Here is a 20225-nt window from a genome sequence, read left to right on the forward strand (position 1 = left end):
CAGAGTGATGGTTAATTTGCATATTACTCTTTTATTAGATAGGATAGATGAGATTCATCCCATCTGCACAACTTTCTAACATCTAGATCAATACCCAAAGCAACAAACTATTTATTCCCTGTGCTGCAGAGGCATCTGAGTTTGCAGTATCATAAACTAGAGCCTGAGTGTAGTGGGTCAAAGGGCAGTGGTCTGCCCTAAGTCTGACCAGAGTTTCCTGGGAAACAGCTCTCTTGGGATAGGAGGAGAGAGATATCTTCTGCATTTCACTTCCTGTGTTCCTGTGTGTGATCTAAATGTCTCTACTTTCCCCTCACCCACCTAACTAGCTCCTTTTATTTATTTATTTTTGTGTTTTTATATATATTTTTTATTGATTTCAGAGAGAGGAAGGGAGAGGGAGGGAGAGATGGAAACATCAATGTTAAGGGAGAATCATTGATCGGCTGCCTCCTGTACACCCCCTACTGGAGATTACTGCAACCCGGGCATGTGCCCTAACCAGGAATTGAACCTTGAACTCCTGGTTCATAGGTGGATGTTCAATCACTAAGTCACACCGGCTGGGCTAACAAGCTCCTTTTAAAATGTAGGTGTGAATGGGCATGCACTGTCGTGTGTGTGTGTGTGTGTGTGTGTGTGTGTGTGTGTGTGTTGTGCTCGCAAATGCACGTGGTGGGGTTGAGGGGAGGAAAACCATGTTTGTAGTGTGTTGTATCAGACTTTGTTGCAGGAAATTGTTGTAAAACACCTCCTCAGGCCCTAGCCAGTTTGGTTCAGTGGATAGTGTTAGTCTGCAGACTGAAGGGTCCTAGGTTTGATTCCAGCCAAGGGCACATGCCTGGGTTGCAGGATCCCCAGTAGGGGTCATGCAGGAGGCAGCCAATCAATGATTCTCTTATCATTGATGTTTCTATCTCAATCTCCCTCTCCCATCCTCTCTGAAATCAATAAAGAAATATATTTACAAACAAAAACCTCCTCAGGCAACTCCCTGTATGTGATGGCCCTTCCCTTATGTAATGCATAAAGGCAAAGCATTTGTTTGTCCTTAGTAAAAAACAAACAAACAAACAAAGTTAACTGACAGGATGTACAAGACATTCCATCTATATTAGAATTTTTAATATTTATCATCAGCAGAACGAAATGATATATTAAGTACTTAGCTGTAATTGACATCATACTAGACATTTCCTTAGAGTATGTCATAAAATTAATACCACTTAGAGAATCAGAAACTCTGGGAATGGGCCCCAGCAATCTGTGTTTTAACAAACAATCCAGATGCTTATTCTCATTTTCTTCCATCTGGATTTTACCAATTGTTAAGTTTATTAGAAATTTCAAAGTGTCTTTAAAGGGCATTCTTTGGTATTTTATGCTTTTTGGCACCCTCTGAAACTTCCTGTATAATGCAGGCACGTATTTAGAATGAGAAGGCACATGTTTGCTCTACTTTATTTGAAGTCAAGGGGAAAACAAAATGAGGACATTTCCTTTGCCTGTCTATTGTCTAGATCTTTTCAACAATCCGGTAGCCATTCAAAATATTTTCATTTCTTCTTTCAGCAATCTGGATGTTTCTACTATTCTCCTTTATTCATTCATAATTATTCATTGCAGAATAAACAGTGCAATAGCAGTGGCACATTTTCCCATACACATGCATTTTGAAGGCAGTCCCTAGTACTCAGCATTAATTGATTCCACTGAGCCCCTCTAGAAGGAAGGCTGCTTAAGCGAAGTGACATTTATCTTCATTGCAAGACATAGGTGAAATGCACATTTCAATGGTTTATTTTTTTATATATTTTATTGATTTTTTTACAGAGAGGAGGGGAGAGGGATAGAGTGAGAAACATCGATGAAAGAGAAACATCAATCCGCTGCCTCCAGCATGCCCCCAACTGGGGATGTGCCTGCAACCAAAGTACATGCCTGAATCAAACCTGGGACCCTTCAGTCCGCAGGCAGATGCTCTATCCACTGAGCCAAACCGGTTATGGCTCAATGGCTTATTTTTTAATATACATTTTTATTGATTTCAGAAAGGAAGGGAGGAGAGATAGAAACATTAATGATGAAAGAGAATCATTGATCAGTTGCCTCCTGTGCACCCCCTACTGGGGATTGAGCCCCCAACCCAGGCATGTGCCCTTGGCCAGAATCAAACCTAGGACCCTTCTGTCCACAGGCAGACACTCTAGTCACTTAGCCCAGTGGTCAGCAAACTCATTAGTCAACAGAGCCAAATATCAACAGTACAACGATTGAAATTTCTTTTTTTTAAATATATTTTATTGATTTTTGTACACAGAGGAAGGGAGAGAGATAGAAAGTTAGAAACATTGATGAGAGAGAGTCATCATCGATCAGCTGCCTCTTGCACACCCCCTACTGGGGATATACCCACAGCCAAGGTACATGCCTTTGACCGGAATCAAACCCTTCAGTACTCCTTGCTTCCCTTCACCCTCCCATTTGCAAGGAGGACCAGAGTGACCTTGCTTTCTGTATCCTATCCTTTCAGGGAGCCCCTGTTCTTTTGTGGGGTGTTTGGGGGACGATTCTCATGGTCTGAGCTCACCACCGTGTGTGCAGTGAGCTTCTGAAGAGCGGAAGAAGAGGCTGTCACTCCCAGTTTGGAGGGTATTTCCGCCCAAATTGTAATTTCAGACAAACCCCAGAGGGTGTAATGGGAGCCATGGTGCTCAAGTACCCAAGCCGACGCTCTACCCATTGAGCCAAACCGGTTTCGGCTGAAATTTCTTTTGAGAGCCAAATTTTTTAAACTTAAACTTTTTCTAATGCCACTTCTTCAAAATAGACTCGCCCAGGCAGTGATATTTTGTGGAAGAGCCATAATCAAGGGGCCAAAGAGCCCCATGTGGCTCATGAGCAGCAGTTTGCCAACCATGGACTTAGCCAAACCAGTTAAGGCTCAATCGTTTCTTATTGAATCATTTGAGTCAATTCTATTAAAAGCTTAGGAGACAGCTTTATGGATCCTTGGGTTAGATGTAGTTGTAGGAAGACCTTACCAATTATAGAAAGTGCAAGTATGAAAAGGCTCAGTAGACTCAGTGTGTAGATTGGATCAATTAAGAAGAGGAAGACATGGGTTAGGAATTCAGAGTGGACTAGCGCTCAGCACCTGTTAAATCTGTGGACAAGATAGGAGTATTAGTTATGCATGGGCTTGAATCCTGGCTGTGCCACTTCCTAGCTTTGCTAAACTAAGACAGATTAGTTTCCCTCCATGTGCTTGTTTCCACATCCTTAACATGAGATGATAATAGATGATCCCTTATAAAGTTGTGGTGAGGATTATGTGAAGTGATCTGTGTAAAATCTTTAGCACTGTGCCTGCCATTGAGTAGGCACAGTGCTAAAGCTGGACAAATGACAGCTCTTACTATCTACCGATAAGTATCCAAGAGTCACGCACTGCTCCAAGGATAGCACCATGGCTCCCATTACACCCTCTGGGGTTTGTCTGAAATTACAATTTGGGCGGAAATACCCTCCAAACTGGGAGTGACAGCCTCTTCTTCCGCTCTTCAGAAGCTCACTGCACACACGGTGGTGAGCTCAGACCATGAGAATCATCCCCCAAACACCCCACAAAAGAACAGGGGCTCCCTGAAAGGATAGGATACAGAAAGCAAGGTCACTCTGGTCCTCCTTGCAAATGGGAGGGTGAAGGGAAGCAAGGAGTACTGAAGGATCATAGAAGATGGTGAGGGGTGAGGATGGAGTGTGGGGTGCAGTGTATGATGCTGCAGTCGGGGATTTGGGAAAGCTACCATCAACCAATCGAGAAATGAGCCTCAGGTAACTTAGAAAAGAAGAAAAGTGCAGATTCAGGAAAAGAAAGGAGAATGTGAGTAGCTTTGGCAAGAGATGAGTCCAAAATAAAACATCGCTCTTCCCCCTGTTACACAGCTATGTTGCAATAGAAGCAAGGCAAAAGTCAGAAATGAGAGAAGGAATGAAAAACCAGAGCCCTGTGTCCACTGTGTGCTTGCTGACAAATAGTTCAAGATGGAGAGGAAGATTCAGTTCATGGCTGTAACGCTTAAAACTCATAGTACCCTTTGAGACAGCATGGAAGAACTAGTGTAATCTAAGTGAACTAAGCCAGTGAGAGAAAGACAAGTATCACATGATCTCACTTATATGTAGAATCTAATGAACAAAATAAATTGATGAATAAAATAGGTTCAGAGGCATAAAAGCATGGCATTGACAATCAAATCTCAAAGGGAAGGGAAGGAAAGAGGGGGGAAGGGATGAAAGGAATGGTGGGGGGGCAGGAAGAGATTAACCAAAGAATCTATATGCATTTATGCATAGCCCATGGACACAGACAATAGTGTGTGAAGTCCTGGGGTGGGGTGGGAACTGGGTGGAGAGGAGCAATGAGGGAAAATGGAGGACATCTATAACTTTCAACAACAAAAAAGATAAATTTATTTAAAAAAAAAATTCTAGAACAGTGCTGTGGTGGTGGCAGTTTAAATGCAAATTTGTTAGTCTTGGTAAGTCCATGAAGTGTTTATTACATGTGAATTTCATTTTTTAAAACATCTAATAAAAAAAACAAAAACCCTTAAAGTTCCTAGAGCTATTATGATTGTGATTTCTGGATATTTTTCTTGCTGGTGTCAGGTTTAAGGAGGGGCGGGAGGGGGGAGGGGAAGCCAAGTAAGAAAAAAAAAAATTAAGATTACAGTTCTTTTTTGTCCTAATAAGGAAGGAGAGGGGAGGAGCCGCCTGGGTTCTTTCCCAGCTCTGAGTCTCAGTTGGCTTTGGTATAGATTCACTCTCCCCAAATTGGCAGCCTTCAGTTCCAATGTTTTTCCGAGAAATGTACAGACAATCTCAAGGGAGCTCCTTAGAGAGTTGCTCTAACTCCAAGGAAACATCTGCCTAAAGGGGCCCTGATGTCTAATCATTTACTTAGAATCAATGGAGGACAGGGCTTCTTCCCTGTCTCTTTCTCCCCAGTCTGCTGGTCACAAAGTGGGTGGTCAGTAAAAATTACATTGAATGACTTACCTACTGAATGAATGAGTGAGTGCTGAACTTCACAGTGATCTATCAGAGATGTTAGAGAGAAAGCAGGGTTTAGCTATAGATTAAAAGACACTTAAAAAACATCTCAATTAATGTCATATGGCCACCTTGTTTGGATTTTTATTCAAACACAAAAATTGAGACAATTGGGAAACTTGAACACTGATTAGATATTTTGATCATTTTTGTTTGCCCTGCATCTTGTTTTTGCAAAACTTTTAATGTTGTCATTAAAAAAAGAGATTTGACATTAAAATCTAGATTTCCAGCTTATTTTGAAAAATGGGAATATCTGGCCACAGATGGGCCTATTTCTTCTCTTGGCTATCAAGACTGGAATTAAAGGAGAGCTTGCTTTCTTTTGGGCCTCAGGTTCAGAACCAGTGCCAATTCTTCCAGGAAGGCTTCCCTGATCACCCCAACTAGGAATGGTTTCTCATCCTGCTGAGTTCTTAGAACACATTTTAATTCCTCACCCAGCTCCCAGCATATACTGCCTCTTTCTGTTTTGTTTTTGTAGATATCACCCCTGCTCCCCGCCCCCACCTGGATTTAAATACTGAAAACAATATGAAGGGTGACTCTCCATATGCAATTCCAAATCAGATTTCATTTTTCAAAGTGGTGGTATGTTCAAGTAAACTGAAGACAAAATTTCTAGATTTAAATGAAAGTTCTCTAACTTCTTCTTTGGAAAAATTTCAAGCCCACAGAAGAGTTGAAAGACTAGTAAAATCATTTTTGTAACCATCTAGACGCAGGGGTCCTCAAACTTTTTAAAGTGGGGGCCAGATCACGGTCCCTCAGAGAGCTGGAGGGCCGGACTATATGAACTACTAATTCCTACTGTAACACCTCGGCTGCGCTCACTGCCCAAAAAACCTGGCGGCCGGATCAGACTCCTCTGCGGGCTGCATGTGGCCCGCGGGGCCGTAGTTTGAAGACGCCTGATAGAGTCACCAATTTCTAACATTTTTTGATATTTGCTGTTTTTTCCCCTTTGAACTACTTAATGTTTCAGATATTATGATGTTTTACCCCTAAATTCTTCAGTATTTATTTCTTAAGAAAAAGAGCATTTTCCTAGATGACCACAGTATCATTTTTACACCCAAGAAATTTGATACAATATCATCTAATATACAGTTTGTTCAAATTTCCCCAATTGTCCCCATTATAAGTGCCCCAGATTTTTGTTTTAATCTATGTTTTAATCAAGGATCATATACTTGATCTCTTCCTGTGATCTGGATCACTTCCTGGGTGTCTGTTTTTAATCTTTCATGACATTAAACATTTTGAAGCATCCAGGCCAAGTGTCTTATAGAAAATGCCACAGTATTTTGTATTTGTCTGAATGGGTTCAACATTTTCAATATTTTTTTAAGAAACTCCAAAGGTGATGTTGCATTTTTCTAGGTTTATTATTTGTGAAGTTCCAAATAAATTCATCAAAGCTGAATGTGTGTGTGTGTGTGTGTGTGTGTGTGTGTGTACAGAACATATGCTTTGCTGGCACTCTAATCACATGTGTACCATATTAATAAACCTGTAGGTCAGGCAAAGTATTGTTCTCTGTATATGCATAGGAGCAGGGGTTTTGCTATAATTCCAAACTTTCCCCCTTACTGGTATTAATCTATAGCCTCACCAATACTTATTTATTGCCTGCTCTTTAATTTTTGCCAAATCTGTAGGTTTAAGAAGATACCTTGTCATTTTCCTTTGTATTCTCTGGATTGCTAAAGAGCTTGAGTGTCTTATGCCAATTGACCATTTTGTGTTTTCTCTCCTGTAAAAGGCCTGTTTATGTTCTCTACTCACTTTTTGGAGGTTGTCTTTTACTTATGTGTTTTTAGATCTTTGTGTATTCTGGGTACTAATCATCTATGAATTATATACCATATGTCTGAAATCGCATGAAAGAGCATGGCACAAGGCTAAGCTTATGGATACTGTGTTCAGACATTTTGAGTTCAAATTCTACTTCCCTTACTTATAATTGTGTGACTCTGGAAAATTATTTAACCTCTCTCGGCTTTAGTTTTTTAATCCATAAAATGATAGTAGGGGATTACATGAATTATTAAATGCAATGCAGTTAGAACAGTACCTGGTACATAGTAAGAATCAGTAAGTGCTGGTATTAAGTTCTCCCATATTACAGCTCCTATGTAATTTTGAGACACAGTGGGCTCATAAGTGTTGATCTCACAAGTGCTCTCCTGCCCCATTTGGGAGTTTCCTACTCTTTCTAGAAACTGCTCCTTAAAACCTTGTGCCACATCATACTAATAAAGGGGGTGACTTCACTTTACACAGGCTGCACCCATGAAAGTGACATATTTTCAAAGGCACATCCAGCCAAGGAAGTTTTTCCTTATGGGTGGGAAAAACATTCTGCAAACTCCAAGGGCCTCCTCCAATATCTGGAGAGATGAGTGCCAGTGAGTCCTCTCCTTCACTTAAAAGACCCATCAGCACCCTGTAGATAATCCGCTCAACTCTCAGCCCTAACAGTGCCATCATTCATTTTGCAACAGTTTAAGAACGTCTCTGCTCAAGATCGGGCCCCTAGCATCTCCTAGAAACCTTTCTCCCTTGCAACCTCTCCCTGGACCTCTTCCTCCAAATTGGGCCTCTCTCTGGGTAGTGTTCCAAAGACTAGCACACTCTGATGCAGGCGCATCCAGGAGACAATCTGTACAAGCTCCCTAAGTGAACATCCAGGAGATGATCGGTACAAGTTCCCTAAGTGAACGGATGGAGGAAGGAAGGACTATGACTGCAGTGCCAGGTAGAAGTGACGAAAGGGGAAAAGGAATGCTGGATGGCTCAGCCGCTTGCTGACTGGCTGGCCCCCCAACACGGGGGTGGGGGATCTGGGAACACACCGGAGGCTTTCAGTAGACTAGGTGGTCTGGGCCAAGCGGGTCACCACGTGGTGAGCCGAAAGCTGTGCTGCCCACGTAGGGGGTCCAGGGCGGGAGTTGGGGGGAGGGGGGCGGAGCCGCCCCGCCCCGCCTCTGGCAGGGGCACCCCGGCCCGAGCGGTGGCCGCGCCGGGAGCCTGCGCACTGTGGCGACAGCGACAGTAGAGGCTCGGGGATCAATTGCTGGAAGATGGCGGAACGCACAGCCAGCGGCTGCGGAACATCCTTGAGGGGGATGCGGGAACGCATGGGTGAGTGGGCGACGGCGGCTTCCTGGGGGGAGGGAGGGTGCGGGGGCCCGGGCTGCGCGGGAGGCGGGGTTCCCGCGCCCGGAGACCGTTGGAGCTGAACGGCGGCGCCCGAAAACTTTACCCCGGAGTCGCGTCTGGCTGTCCAGTCCCGTCCTTCTCTCCTTATCCTCTGGGGCGGGACGGGGAGTTGCGATGGGACAGTGACGGATGGGGAAACTGAGGGCTAGTGTCGCCCCTGGCCGAAACCCGGGAGTAGGGCGCTCGGAAGTAATGCGCGCTGCTGGGCTGGGCCCGGGGGGGGGGGGGGGGGTGGCCTGGAAACCCGGACTCCCTGGACCTTCCTGAGCCCCGCCTGTTGTTGGGCGGGAAGGGGAATAGGGGAGGAGGCGTGCGCCCCCACAACCAGCGGATCGGACGCTGGGCTGCTGAGGATGCACTAGCACTCCCAGGACCCCGTGCACCGGGACCGCCTCCCCCGCCGCGCAGCCCTTCCAGGCATCAGTGGTTAGAGTTCTCCTTCTGCCTGGGGCGCTCGCGCTCTGATTCTTTCCCACGGTCGCAATCCCAGCTTCTCCAAAAGCTTCCCTCTGGCACCCTCTGGTCAAGGTGGGATGGAGAGGGAGCTTAAGTTGGGGTGAAACTTGGCTCTCTCTACCTCCTGATGCACAGGACTCCGCCCAGATGTCACCTTTCCTGGGACATCTTGCAGACCCTGGGCTTGAGTACTTCTAAACTTATCCCAATGCCAAAAAGTCCCCCCCCCCCAAAAAAAAAATCGTGAATTTTGTAACATTTGGTTGCACATATCTTAGCCCACGAGGCTATTTCACTACCTGAGCGAGATAGTGTTTCTTGATTGTAGCAGGTTGCTTTTCGCAAGTTCTCAGGGCTGCTGTCCTGTAGGAGCTGGAATAAAACTATCTTATTGATTTTTACTGAAATCCTTAGGGAGGTTTTTTTTTTTTTCCCATTTGCAATTGAAAAATTAATTTAGATTTATGTTACCCAGAACGCTTTGGATGAACTCCCCAGAGAATGTGGCAGAAGCAAACACACTTTCCATCGGGAGAAAATACTTTCTCAGTCTCTGGAGAGACAGTTTGCAATAAATTCACTTTTGTTTTATTGCTTAAGCACACCTAAAACTCTCTGACATTGCTTTCTGTCATTGATTTAAATTAACCAGCATTCCGGATAATCCCCCAAAACATTTGTATATTGAACTTTGAAAAAAGAATTTGAAAATCTCGTAAAGGACAGTTGTTTGAATTGACAGTATTTCAAATGAAAAACTTACAAAAGCGATGCAATAAAGGTTTAACACAGAACCTTAGGTGACCAACATCCTTGCTGCCCGTTTTATGTTAGAAATTGAAAGCATCACATGCTAAACCAGAACTGCCTTCCTGGTCTCAGCATTTCCTGATGGGGACAGAGTCAATGAAATGTTTTGGCATTTTGTAGTAGTTGCTTCTTTTTATTCTGTTGTCCAAATAACAGTGACTAGCACTAAGTCTATTAATCTGTACCAGTTAGTTTCATAGTATGCTTCTCTGCCACAACCATACCCCTTTTATAACAATAAAAACCCTGTTCAATCATATTTTGCAATCTGCCCTTTCCTACCTAATAAAAATAGTAGTTTGGTGATTTAATATTTCTGATGAGTGCAGAAGAAAGGATCATGGGGAGGAAAGGTCATAGGCAAGCAGGGGTACATGTTGTTGTTTTTAATATATTTTATTGATTTTCCACAGAGAGGAAGGGAGAGGGACAGAGAGTTAGAAACATCAATGAGAGAGAAACATCAACCAGCTGCCTCCTGCACACCCCCCACCGAGGGTATGCCCGCAACCAATGCACATGCCCTTCACTGGAATTGAACCCAGGACCCCTCAGTCCGCAGACCAACACTCTATCCACTGAGCCAAACCGGTTTCAGCAGGGCTACAGATTTTATGTTGAATTCTGAGAGGGATTCAAGAGCAACCTCTGCGGCAGACAATATAGAATTGCTGAATAAGTATGGGGGTGCATATCATTGACATCTCATGGGATTTAGCATTTGGTGTTGGTTGTGCTTGTGTGCAGTCTTAGGAAGATGACCATCTTTACTACTAGTCATGTTGTGTTCTTTCTTGCATTTAGTTTGCCCCAATGGAGCAGGACTCTAGTGACACAGATCATGTGTGTGTGTGTGTGTGTGTGTGTGTGTGTGTGTGTGTGTGTATGTGTCGAGGAAGAGGGCCAGAGAGAAGCAGAAATTTTCTACATGAAGTCACTAATGAGCTAAAATGTTTTATGTCCAAAGGGGGCTTCAGAATCTCAATGACATCTTTTAAAAACCTAGTAAGTGTAAGCATTCTTTAACTTAGGCATCCTAGTGGCACCTATTTTCCCCCCATTTAATTCTGAAGCTTATACTGGGCTAGATAGCATGATTGATTGTTGATTGTAAGTTTTCCCCGAAGGAGATTGGTTTTCTTCTTGTAATGTCTTTTATACCTTTTCTTTAAATGTAGTCCTGTCTTAGCCCCAGCATAATAGAGCTTTCTTTTTCTTCTTTTAAAAAGGGTTAATCCTTTATTCACCTTTTGGTGAATATATTTATTGCCAGTAGGAATTTGGATATAAAGATCTAAACATCATATTTGATGTTATATTACCACATTAACCTTTATATGATTTGGTTCATTATTCCCACCATAGCTAATTCAAAGGTTACTTCTGTTTAATTAATCCCTCTATATACCCCCTTTCAACTCCCAACATTTCTATGTGTGCACAAAGAAAACAGGTAGTTTTTGCATATTTCAGTTTTCTTAGAAGTCCCAAGCAAAGTCCATATTTTAGCACAATTTAGCTGACCAAAAGGACAATTTCTCTCAAAATGTACAAAATATGGACTTTCCTTGGGACTTTTAAGAAAACTGAATGTGCAAAACTACTTGTTTTCTCTGTGCACACATAGAAATGTTAGGGGTTGGAGGGGGTATATACAGGGATTAATTTTTAGACTGTATATAAGAATTTTTCTTAATACACTAGAACTCAAATTCAAAGGGTAATTGTGGTCTATAGAATTGCCAATAGATGAATTATTAAGGAAGGTGAGAAGAGTCTAATTTTCAAATTTAGCTAGGTCATGTTTTATCTGAGCTGTTAGGTCTCTGGGGTAAAAAAAATCCTCTTTCCCTTTTGAAATGGTGATCCCTGTGGTAGCCATTATGATGTCACTTTTCAAGGTTACTCTGTAAAATGACTCCCAGATATCTTTCTTCAGGGACAACTAACATCTCAGAGTTCTTTCACTCTATGGTCCCTTAATTATTTTCATTGCCTATCTTCAGCTGTTATATTTACCTTGATATATAGAAATGAGAATTGTATGCAGTATCATGGGGCCATATTTCTTATGCTTTCATTCAAAGGTAGAAAATAATTTTCATTGTTGTTCTACAGATCCTTCCTGAAGATGCCCAGTATTGGGGAGCATTTTAGAAACAGCCATATATTAAAGGTTTCAGGAAATCGTTTATAATAAATTATATGTGTATCATGCTAGAATTGTAGTTTTTCTTACTTTCCCTCAAATTGTGCTCCCCTTATACTCCTATTGACCTTTTATTTATTTTTTAAATTTAAAAATAGTTGGTATGCAATATTATATTAGTTTCAGGTGTACTGTATAGTGATTTGATATTTACATACCTTTACAATGGGATCACTACACTAAACCTAGTAATCATGTGCCACCCTAAAAACTTATCACCCTATTGTTGACTATATTCCTCTTCACCTTTTCCACCCACCCCCATCCCTCTTATAGAAGTTTATTTCTCCATTTTCTACCTGTTTACACAAGACATATGTAAATTTGTATTGTATAATTTACATTTGTTTGCTTGACATTTTTCTACCTAGAATAAGACCATCACTGGAAATTCCTTAAGTGGTTCACCACCATTACTATGCATCAGAATAGAGCTTTTTGCAACTGTAAAGACTTGGGTCCTACCCCCCAGAGAGTGGAGGTTGGGAGGGGCAGGCATTGCTAATTATTTTAAAGCAGTTTCGGTGGCTGCAGCCAGTGTAGAAAACCCCTGATCTGGGTCATTTATAAATGTACTCCTTAATATTGGGCCGATCTCTGAGGATATCACTGTTGACACTTTTGCTTCCAAATTAATATCCATAAACTCCAAATGCTTTCTAAAGTCCCAGGTTATGGCGAAACATTTTTTCCAATTCCTTGCCAGCTCAGTTTTTCCAGTGCTTGGCAGAATGTCTTGTCTGATGAATTTTGAAAGCTATTAATCACTAGCTACTATTCCTCCACAAACTTGTCCTGCTACTTCCACTACCAATTCTATGTCACAGTTATGCTGTCACATCTACAGCACACACTTTTAATTTTTGTGTGAAATTACTGTTAAACATTGTGAATTCAGTATGTCTTTGTTGTCGACTTAGATTAACCCTCCATGACTTCCCCTTATGGAAGAAATGCTATATTTCACCATCAAAGACACAGTTGGCTGTGCTTTGCAGTCCCCTGTATTAGCTATTTGTAATCTTAATATCTAATTCCTTTTCTTTATCTCCTTGTATTTTAGTTGCGGCAGCTCATGCCATTGCTCAAGAAAGACGCAATCAGAGTGGATTTAGCTCCCTTCCACCCCAATCCTCAAATACAAAATCAGCATTTAAACCAGGTATAATTCCTAGAATGCTTTGGAAGATGTCACATGTCATATCATTAAAATTTGATGTCCTATTAATGTCTAACAATGTTCTTTTTTTTTTTTTTAAGTGATAGATGGATCGGTACTTAAAAATGATATAAAACAAAAATTAGCCAAGGAGCGCAGAGAAGAAAGAAGAAGACAAGAAGATGGTATATTTTAGACTTTAAAAAAAACAATGAATTTTATATGAAGGTTATATATTTACAAATTGGTTTTTACTTACTTTTCCTAGCCATATTATATGATAGATCTTAGTTTTTATAGTATCTATTATATTGGGTTAAATGTTTGTAGTAAATCAGATAAAGAAGGTCCATGAAAAATTTTTAACTGGTTGTTTAATTTTTGAAGTAGTAATTTCTGTTAGCTTTAATTTTCTGAAAACTAAGGTGTGAATATCTCTTAAACATTTTTAGAAACTGCAGAATGGGTTTTCAGTAAAATAATACTAAACATAAAAATGAAATTTCTAAGAATCTTAACATGGAATCTTTCACTGATTGCTATGCTTCTCAAGTGTTACTGTGGATCAATTGAGATCTAAAAGCATAATCGTTTTACACCTTGAAAAAATGCTTTTCAACTGTGTATTTTTTCTCCTCTGGTCTACATATCCACTGACAATATTATTGCCCAACTTTATTCAAATAGAATATCAATTACCACTGTTTTGATAAGGAACTATTCCTTCCTAGCTCTAAGCCAGAAACTATTTTATAACTGTTAGATGCTCTCCATGCTTAAACTAGGAAAAATTGAATATAGTAATACATCAAAATGTTGTATGTGACAAAGGCCATGATTGGCATGCTTAATATGGCCTGCATAGATGAGGCTTTTAAAAGAAGTTTCCTAGTTGAATGGAAAAAAAATTCATTCTGGCCATGTGTTTTTTAAAAAATTTTCTTTTAATGCTTAACTTTAGCTCAAATAAGCAGAAGTGTCAAATGTGTGAAACTACATTTATTTTTTTCTTTATTTTTTGAAACTACATTCTTTAATTTGGAATTTGGGTTTAGACAGGATGAGATTCCTATAAACTAATTTAGTTCTTTGGAATTTTTGTTTGGTGGCCACACTTATACCATAAATGTTTATTAGTGCATGTTGTTATTTTTTTATTTTAATTTCTTTATTGATTGAGGTATTACATACTTGTCCTCATCCCCCCATCATGTTGTTGTTTTTAAGGAAGAGAATGAGATATATTAACCTTCTCCTTGGTTTGTTATGTGGAAAACTAATATTTTCTGGATCTTACACCTTGTATTTGTAATATTTCAGCTACAAAAGAAATACAACTACTTGAAAAAGAAAGAAAGTCCAAGATCCAGTATGAAAAACAGATGGAAGAAAAACAACGAAAGCTGAGAGAACAAAAACAGAAAGATGAACAGCGAAGAATATCTGTTGAAGAAAAAAGAAAACAAAAATTAGAAGAAGAAAGGGTACATATTTTTCTAGCCTGTTAATCAGATGATATACTGTGTTACCTGGGTCTGGAATATTTTTTTGAAAAAATAATTTTTATTGATTTAAGAGAGTAAGGGAGAGGGAAAGAGAGAGATAGAAATGTCAGTGATGAGAGAGAATCATTATCAGTTGTAACTGCAACCAATCTTAACTGTCAATGCTCAACCACTGAGTTACACTGACTGGGTGGAATACTTATTTTTAAGCCTATCTCTGCCTTTACTGGTTCAACCTGTGGGAAGGGAACCAATCCCATATCTTCATTTCTTCCCCTCAATATTAGACTCTTGCCCCTCTCCCAGTCAGACCTGGGAATTGAGACCCACTGGCTTAGGTAAAGAGCCTTGCAGATCCAGGAGAAGAACCCTATCCGCCTTCAGAACATGACACACGGGTGCCTATGGCCTGGGGTTTACTCTGAGATGCTCTCTCTCCTACTAGAAAGTTTTCAGTGTTGGCCCAGTTCCTAATATGCACGGACTCACAGTAGGGCCCTCCCTGACAAGGCCCCATCTAATGGGCTTACTTCTTACAACTACAACTCTGATTGCATGACTGAGTCCCGGGCAAATCTACTCTTAGGCATTCACCTGACTCCCTCTTATGTGTACGCACTCTCTCCGTGTCCCTCTCCTTCTCCCTCTCCCTCTAGTTCATTTGTTACATTCTCATCTTTCTGTCTGTTGTTTTGTGGCCCACTGCTCTATTTTTCTTTATGGACTCCTTGTTAGTGTCTTTGGCACTCTCTTAGCATGAGTCACTCACTGCCTTTTTGATGCCCTCTGTTTTTCCCTCTGTCCCTCTTTACTCAGTTTGTCTTTTACTATTTACACATGGCATCTGATTCCCTGTCTCATTCTGTATGGTTCTTTCTGACACCAAATTTTTCTCCTTTAGGTCATTCCACTACTTTAGTCTGAGTAAATTGACTCTTCTGAATCCAGCAAATTCTGTGACACCATTCTTTTTCTTGCTGGCATACTCTTTTATTCCAGTGATTCTCAAGTGTCCCTAAGTAAGTCTTTTTAAAAATATATATTTATTGATTTTTTTACAGAGAGGAAGAGAGAGGGATAGAGAGTGAGAAACATCGATCAGCTGCCTCCTGCACAACCCCTACTGGGGATGTGCCTGCAACCAAGGTACATACCCTTGACCAGAACCGAACCTGGGATCTTTCAGTCTGCAGGACAACGCTCTATCCACTGAGCAACACAGGTTTTGGCAGTCCCTACGTAAGTCTTAATTTGTCTTCTGGTTCTCTGTCTGAAGTGCCTCACTTTTCTTTGTTTTAGTTTCTTTTTCTCTCCTCATCTTTGCACTTTCTGCCTGTTCTCTCAGTATGTGTGTTTTTATATTCTTCTCTTTTTTGTTGCTCTAATTTTTACATTTTCTTTGGTTCCATTTCTTCCTCATGAGCCTTCTTCTCTGTGTCTTTTTCTGGTGCTAACTTTTCCTCCTTCCTTGTGCACACAGTTGCTCTTGCACGTGCCTCACTTCCAGCCCCTACCTCCATCTGTGGATCTTATTCTAGTACTGACTTGTGTAATTTCTTCCCCACCCATGATCCACTATCACTTTCTCTGTCTTTCTGGGCCTTTTATGTGGTTTCTTTCTTTTTCTAATTGATTTTTTACAGAGAGGAAGGGAGAAGGATAGAGAGTTAGAAACATTGATGAGAGAGAACATCGATCAGCTGACTCCTGCACATTCCCTACTGGTACATGCCCTTGACTGGAATCAAACCTGGGACCCTTCAGTCTGCAGGCCGATGCTCTATCCAGCCAAATAGGCCAGGTCATTTTATGTGGTTTCTTTAAAAACACACACACACACACACACACATATATATATATATATATATATATATATATATATATATATATATATATATATATATTTTTTTTTTTTTTTATTAAACATATTAAATATACAGAGAGGAAGGGAGAAGGATAGAGAGTCAGAAACATTGATGAGAGAGAAAGACCAGTCAGCTGCCTCCTACACACCTCCTAATGGGGATGTGCCTGAAACCAAGATACATGCCCTTGACTGGAATCGAACCTGGGATTTTTCAGTCAGCAGGCCGACGCTCTATCCACTGAGCCAAACTGGTTAGGGCTTTATTTGGATTCTTATGCTGTGTGTTTTTTTTTGTTTGTTTGTTTGTTTTTTTACATTCCAGTATTTGATGGACTCTTGTTTAGAATTTCTATCACTTCTTTTTCTCTGTGAGATATCTCCTTAATTTATTTATCTCTGTTAAAGAGAAAGGAGAGAGAAAGAGACAATGAATGAGAATGAATATGAACTAGGTAGAGACATAGAACCAAATAAAGTAAAACAGAAAACTGCAGAGTTGTGGAGGGACCCTGGAGGAGAGAGGCAGTCTCAGGGGACTGAGAAGAAAAAAAAAAAAACCATCTTAGAGAAAGAGGAATCAGAAAAATAACACAGAAGAGAAGAAAATGCAGCAAAATGAAACTGTAGACAGAAAGGGAGCCAGAAACATGGCAGGAAAAGAGAAAGAAAGATGAGACAAATCAAAAAGAACACCAGAGAGCTGATGTAGGGGAATAGAGCAGGGACATGGGACACTGTAAGTAGGCTGCAAGTAGATCAGGGGAAAACCCCAAACTGTGGTGCTGAGGAGGGGTGATGGGAGATATATCTGAGCCACAGATGCAGGAAGGAAGCTGAGAGCACAAGTTCATGTGAAAAATCAATGCATTTGGAAATAGCAGGATAGAATTCTTAGAAATCAGTAATGTTCAACTAATACAAGATTAATTTCTGTTTTTGGTCTATATTATACTGTCTGGGTTTCCAAGTAATTTTCTGGTAGAAATATCATTTTAAAATACTGCCTGTAGATGGATTTTAAAATAAATTTTATTTCAAGAATTGTTATTGCTATTCTCAGAGGATACGGACGATTCTCCATTTTCCTGTTATGTTTAGCCTCTTTGCCCTCAGAAACGGTGGGGACATTGTAAGGATGGTGTTGCTAAGAAACAGTGGTTGTCAGGGACAAATAGAAAACCTGGTCCTGAAGTTGATTTTTTTTTTTCACCTGAGTATAGCTCCTGGTATATTACAGCACAAGGTTGAAAAATATCTTGGTAAAGAAAACCATTTCATTTCTGGCAATGGAGTTGTTTTGCTAGCCTGTGACATTGACATCTGTGTAGCTATAATCCTGAGAAGTTTAAATTGAATTTGAGTTCAAAACAAACACATTTATTATCTTTTTTAAAACTGGATTAGTTAACACCAGAATTTGAATTGTTGTAAATAGGTATATTTAAGATAATACATGCCACAACCAGGTGATGGATGCTTGACTCCCTCAAGCAGAGGGGGAAATAATAGAACATAATATATGATTAGTAAACACAAAATTGGACCCTCAGTCTTTGTATAGTTGGTAGTAATAGACTACAAATTTTAATTCTAAATTTCCTAATTTTAATTCTAAATTTCCTAAATATTAGCAGAGGGAAGCACAGTTCTTTGATTCAGATTTATAAGATTAAAACCTAATTATTCAGTAGAAGCACTGATATTGATTGATACCTGAGACATGTCTCTATTTTTAAATGTTTCTTTTTAATTGATTTGAGAGAGAAAGGGAAAGGGATAGAGGGATAGAAACAGATTGGCTGCCTCCTGCTTGCCCCCTACTGGAGATGGAGCCCACAACCTGGGCATGTGCCCTGACCAGGAATTGATCCAATGACCTCTTAGTTCATGGGTCAACACTCATCCACCAGACAGGCAAGACGTGTCTCTATTTTTAACTTTTATCTGATATAAAACAATTTTTGCTTGATAAAAAAATTTGATGATGGTATTGTTTTATAACCCACAAATCAAAATTATACTACCCACTAAAAACAATATGTAAAAATTGTTGGCATTTAAATATTAATTTGGCATTTATTTAATTTAAAAATATTTTTATTTTATTAAATTTATTGGAGTGACATTGGTTAATAGGGTCATGTAGGTTTCAAGTGTACATTTCTATGATATATGATCTGAATATTGCATTGTGTGTCAGCACCCAAACTATTAATCTGTTTCCATATATTTGGCTCCCTTTACCCTTTATTGCCCTCCACCTCCTTCCCTCTGGGAACTACCATACTACTGCATTTATTTTAAACAGGAGAAATTCAAAGCTGTTGTCTCTCGTACATTGGAGAGGAGCAATCGTATTGAACAACGTCAAAAAAGATGGTCATGGGAAGGCTCTACAACAGTGAACTCTGAAAGTAAAACAGGTAATACAACAATTAAAATTTAAGTTCATTCATGCTGATGTTTAAATATTGTCTCCTAGTATAGGTTGCATTTACCACAAGGTTTTGAGTTTTGTATGTTAAATGAAAATGTCCCATGTATTTTTTGACATGCACAGTATTTCACCTGTGTTGTGAGGTTGCAAAAGAAACAGGTGCAACTTTTATAACTTTATGTAGTATATCCAAAATCTTAACCAGTTAAACTTGCAATTAGTATAAAATGATTAACAGTAAATAAGCTTGACACTTTCCAATGCATGTTTTTTTCTTTTTTTTCTTTATTGAATAAGATATTATATATGTGTCTTTAACCCCCCCAATGTTCTCCACCCCCCCTCCCCACTCATGCCCTCACCCTCCTGGTGTCTGTGTCCATTGGTTGAGTTTATATACATGAATACAAGTCCTTTGGTTGATCTCTCCCACATACCCCCACCCTCTCCTACCTTCCCTCTGAGGTTTGACGGTCTGATGGATGCTTCTCTGTCTCTGGATCTGTTTATGTTCAGCAGTTTATGTTGTTCATTATATTCCACAAATGAGTGAGATCATGTGATATTTCTCTTTCTCTAATTGGCTTATTTCACTTAGCATAATGCTCTCCAGTTCCATCCATGCTGTAAAATAAACTAGTCCTGCCCTGTTTACTATTAACATACAGTAAATTATCCTACATGTGACATTACTCTACACAATTTCATAAAACATAGGTTTAATTTTATAGTTTTTAAGGAATGACTCACATTGTATGCTTAATTAATGCCTGTTTAGGCTCCATAGAACTATATCACGAACTCATTCTGTTTCTGCTAATGATGCTTTTTAAAAATATGAGTACAGTAAAAATTCTATCTTTTCTCAGTCAAGAAACGGTCTATATCTACTGAAAAGCTAGAACAGGATACTTCTGGATCACACCAACAAATGACACCGCCATCTCCTGGTCTTCAGAATTCTATTTCTAAGGGTAAGTAGTTATTTCATGTATTCCACTGAATTTCAAATAAACAAAACCAATTCTTTATATGTATTTTTATAGTACCACTTCTTTAGATTGTGCCACATTTAGATTTATTACAGAAGAGTACCACATTGTTTTACAATAGAGGTCATTACTATTTTGTATTTTCATCAATATATCAATATAACTATCAATGTATGTATATATAAAATCAATATATCATATAAATATCAGCATAAATTCTTTTAGTGATTTGTGTGTTTTTAAAAATATACTTTTTATTGATTTCACAAAGGAAAAGAGAGAGCTAGAAACATCAATGATGAGAGAGAATCATTAATCTGCTGCCTCCTGCATGCCCATACTGGGGATCGAGCCCACAACCTGTGCATGTGTCCTAATCCGGAACTTAACCACAACCTCCTGGTTATAGGTCAATACACAACCACTGAGCCATGCCGGCTGGGCTGA

The 20225-nt window shown here is 39.9% G+C and overlaps 1 protein-coding gene across 5 annotated transcripts in view; it reads left to right on the top strand.

Moving 5' to 3' along the window:
- The first annotated feature begins 7997 nt into the window (after positions 1-7997).
- The window catches only part of MAP7D3 (MAP7 domain containing 3), a 42450-nt gene continuing 30222 nt past the window's right edge, over positions 7998-20225 (top strand). For 2 of the 5 annotated variants that reach the window (XM_045583488.1, XM_036443520.2), the window contains exons 1-6: positions 7999-8265; positions 12882-12980; positions 13079-13162; positions 14298-14461; positions 18658-18772; positions 19656-19760. In XM_045583488.1, coding sequence (XP_045439444.1) covers positions 8205-8265; positions 12882-12980; positions 13079-13162; positions 14298-14461; positions 18658-18772; positions 19656-19760 — 628 coding nt within the window. In that variant the 5' untranslated portion in view covers positions 7999-8204. Of the gene's footprint in view, positions 8266-12881; positions 12981-13078; positions 13163-14297; positions 14462-18657; positions 18773-19655; positions 19761-20225 lie in introns of all 5 variants that reach the window. The other 3 variants (XM_045583490.1, XM_045583491.1, XM_045583489.1) reach the window with 3 other exon arrangements.

The sequence above is a fragment of the Pipistrellus kuhlii genome, unplaced genomic scaffold (genome assembly GCF_014108245.1).
Source record: "Pipistrellus kuhlii isolate mPipKuh1 unplaced genomic scaffold, mPipKuh1.p scaffold_m20_p_19, whole genome shotgun sequence".
NCBI classification, from domain to species: domain Eukaryota; kingdom Metazoa; phylum Chordata; class Mammalia; order Chiroptera; family Vespertilionidae; genus Pipistrellus; species Pipistrellus kuhlii.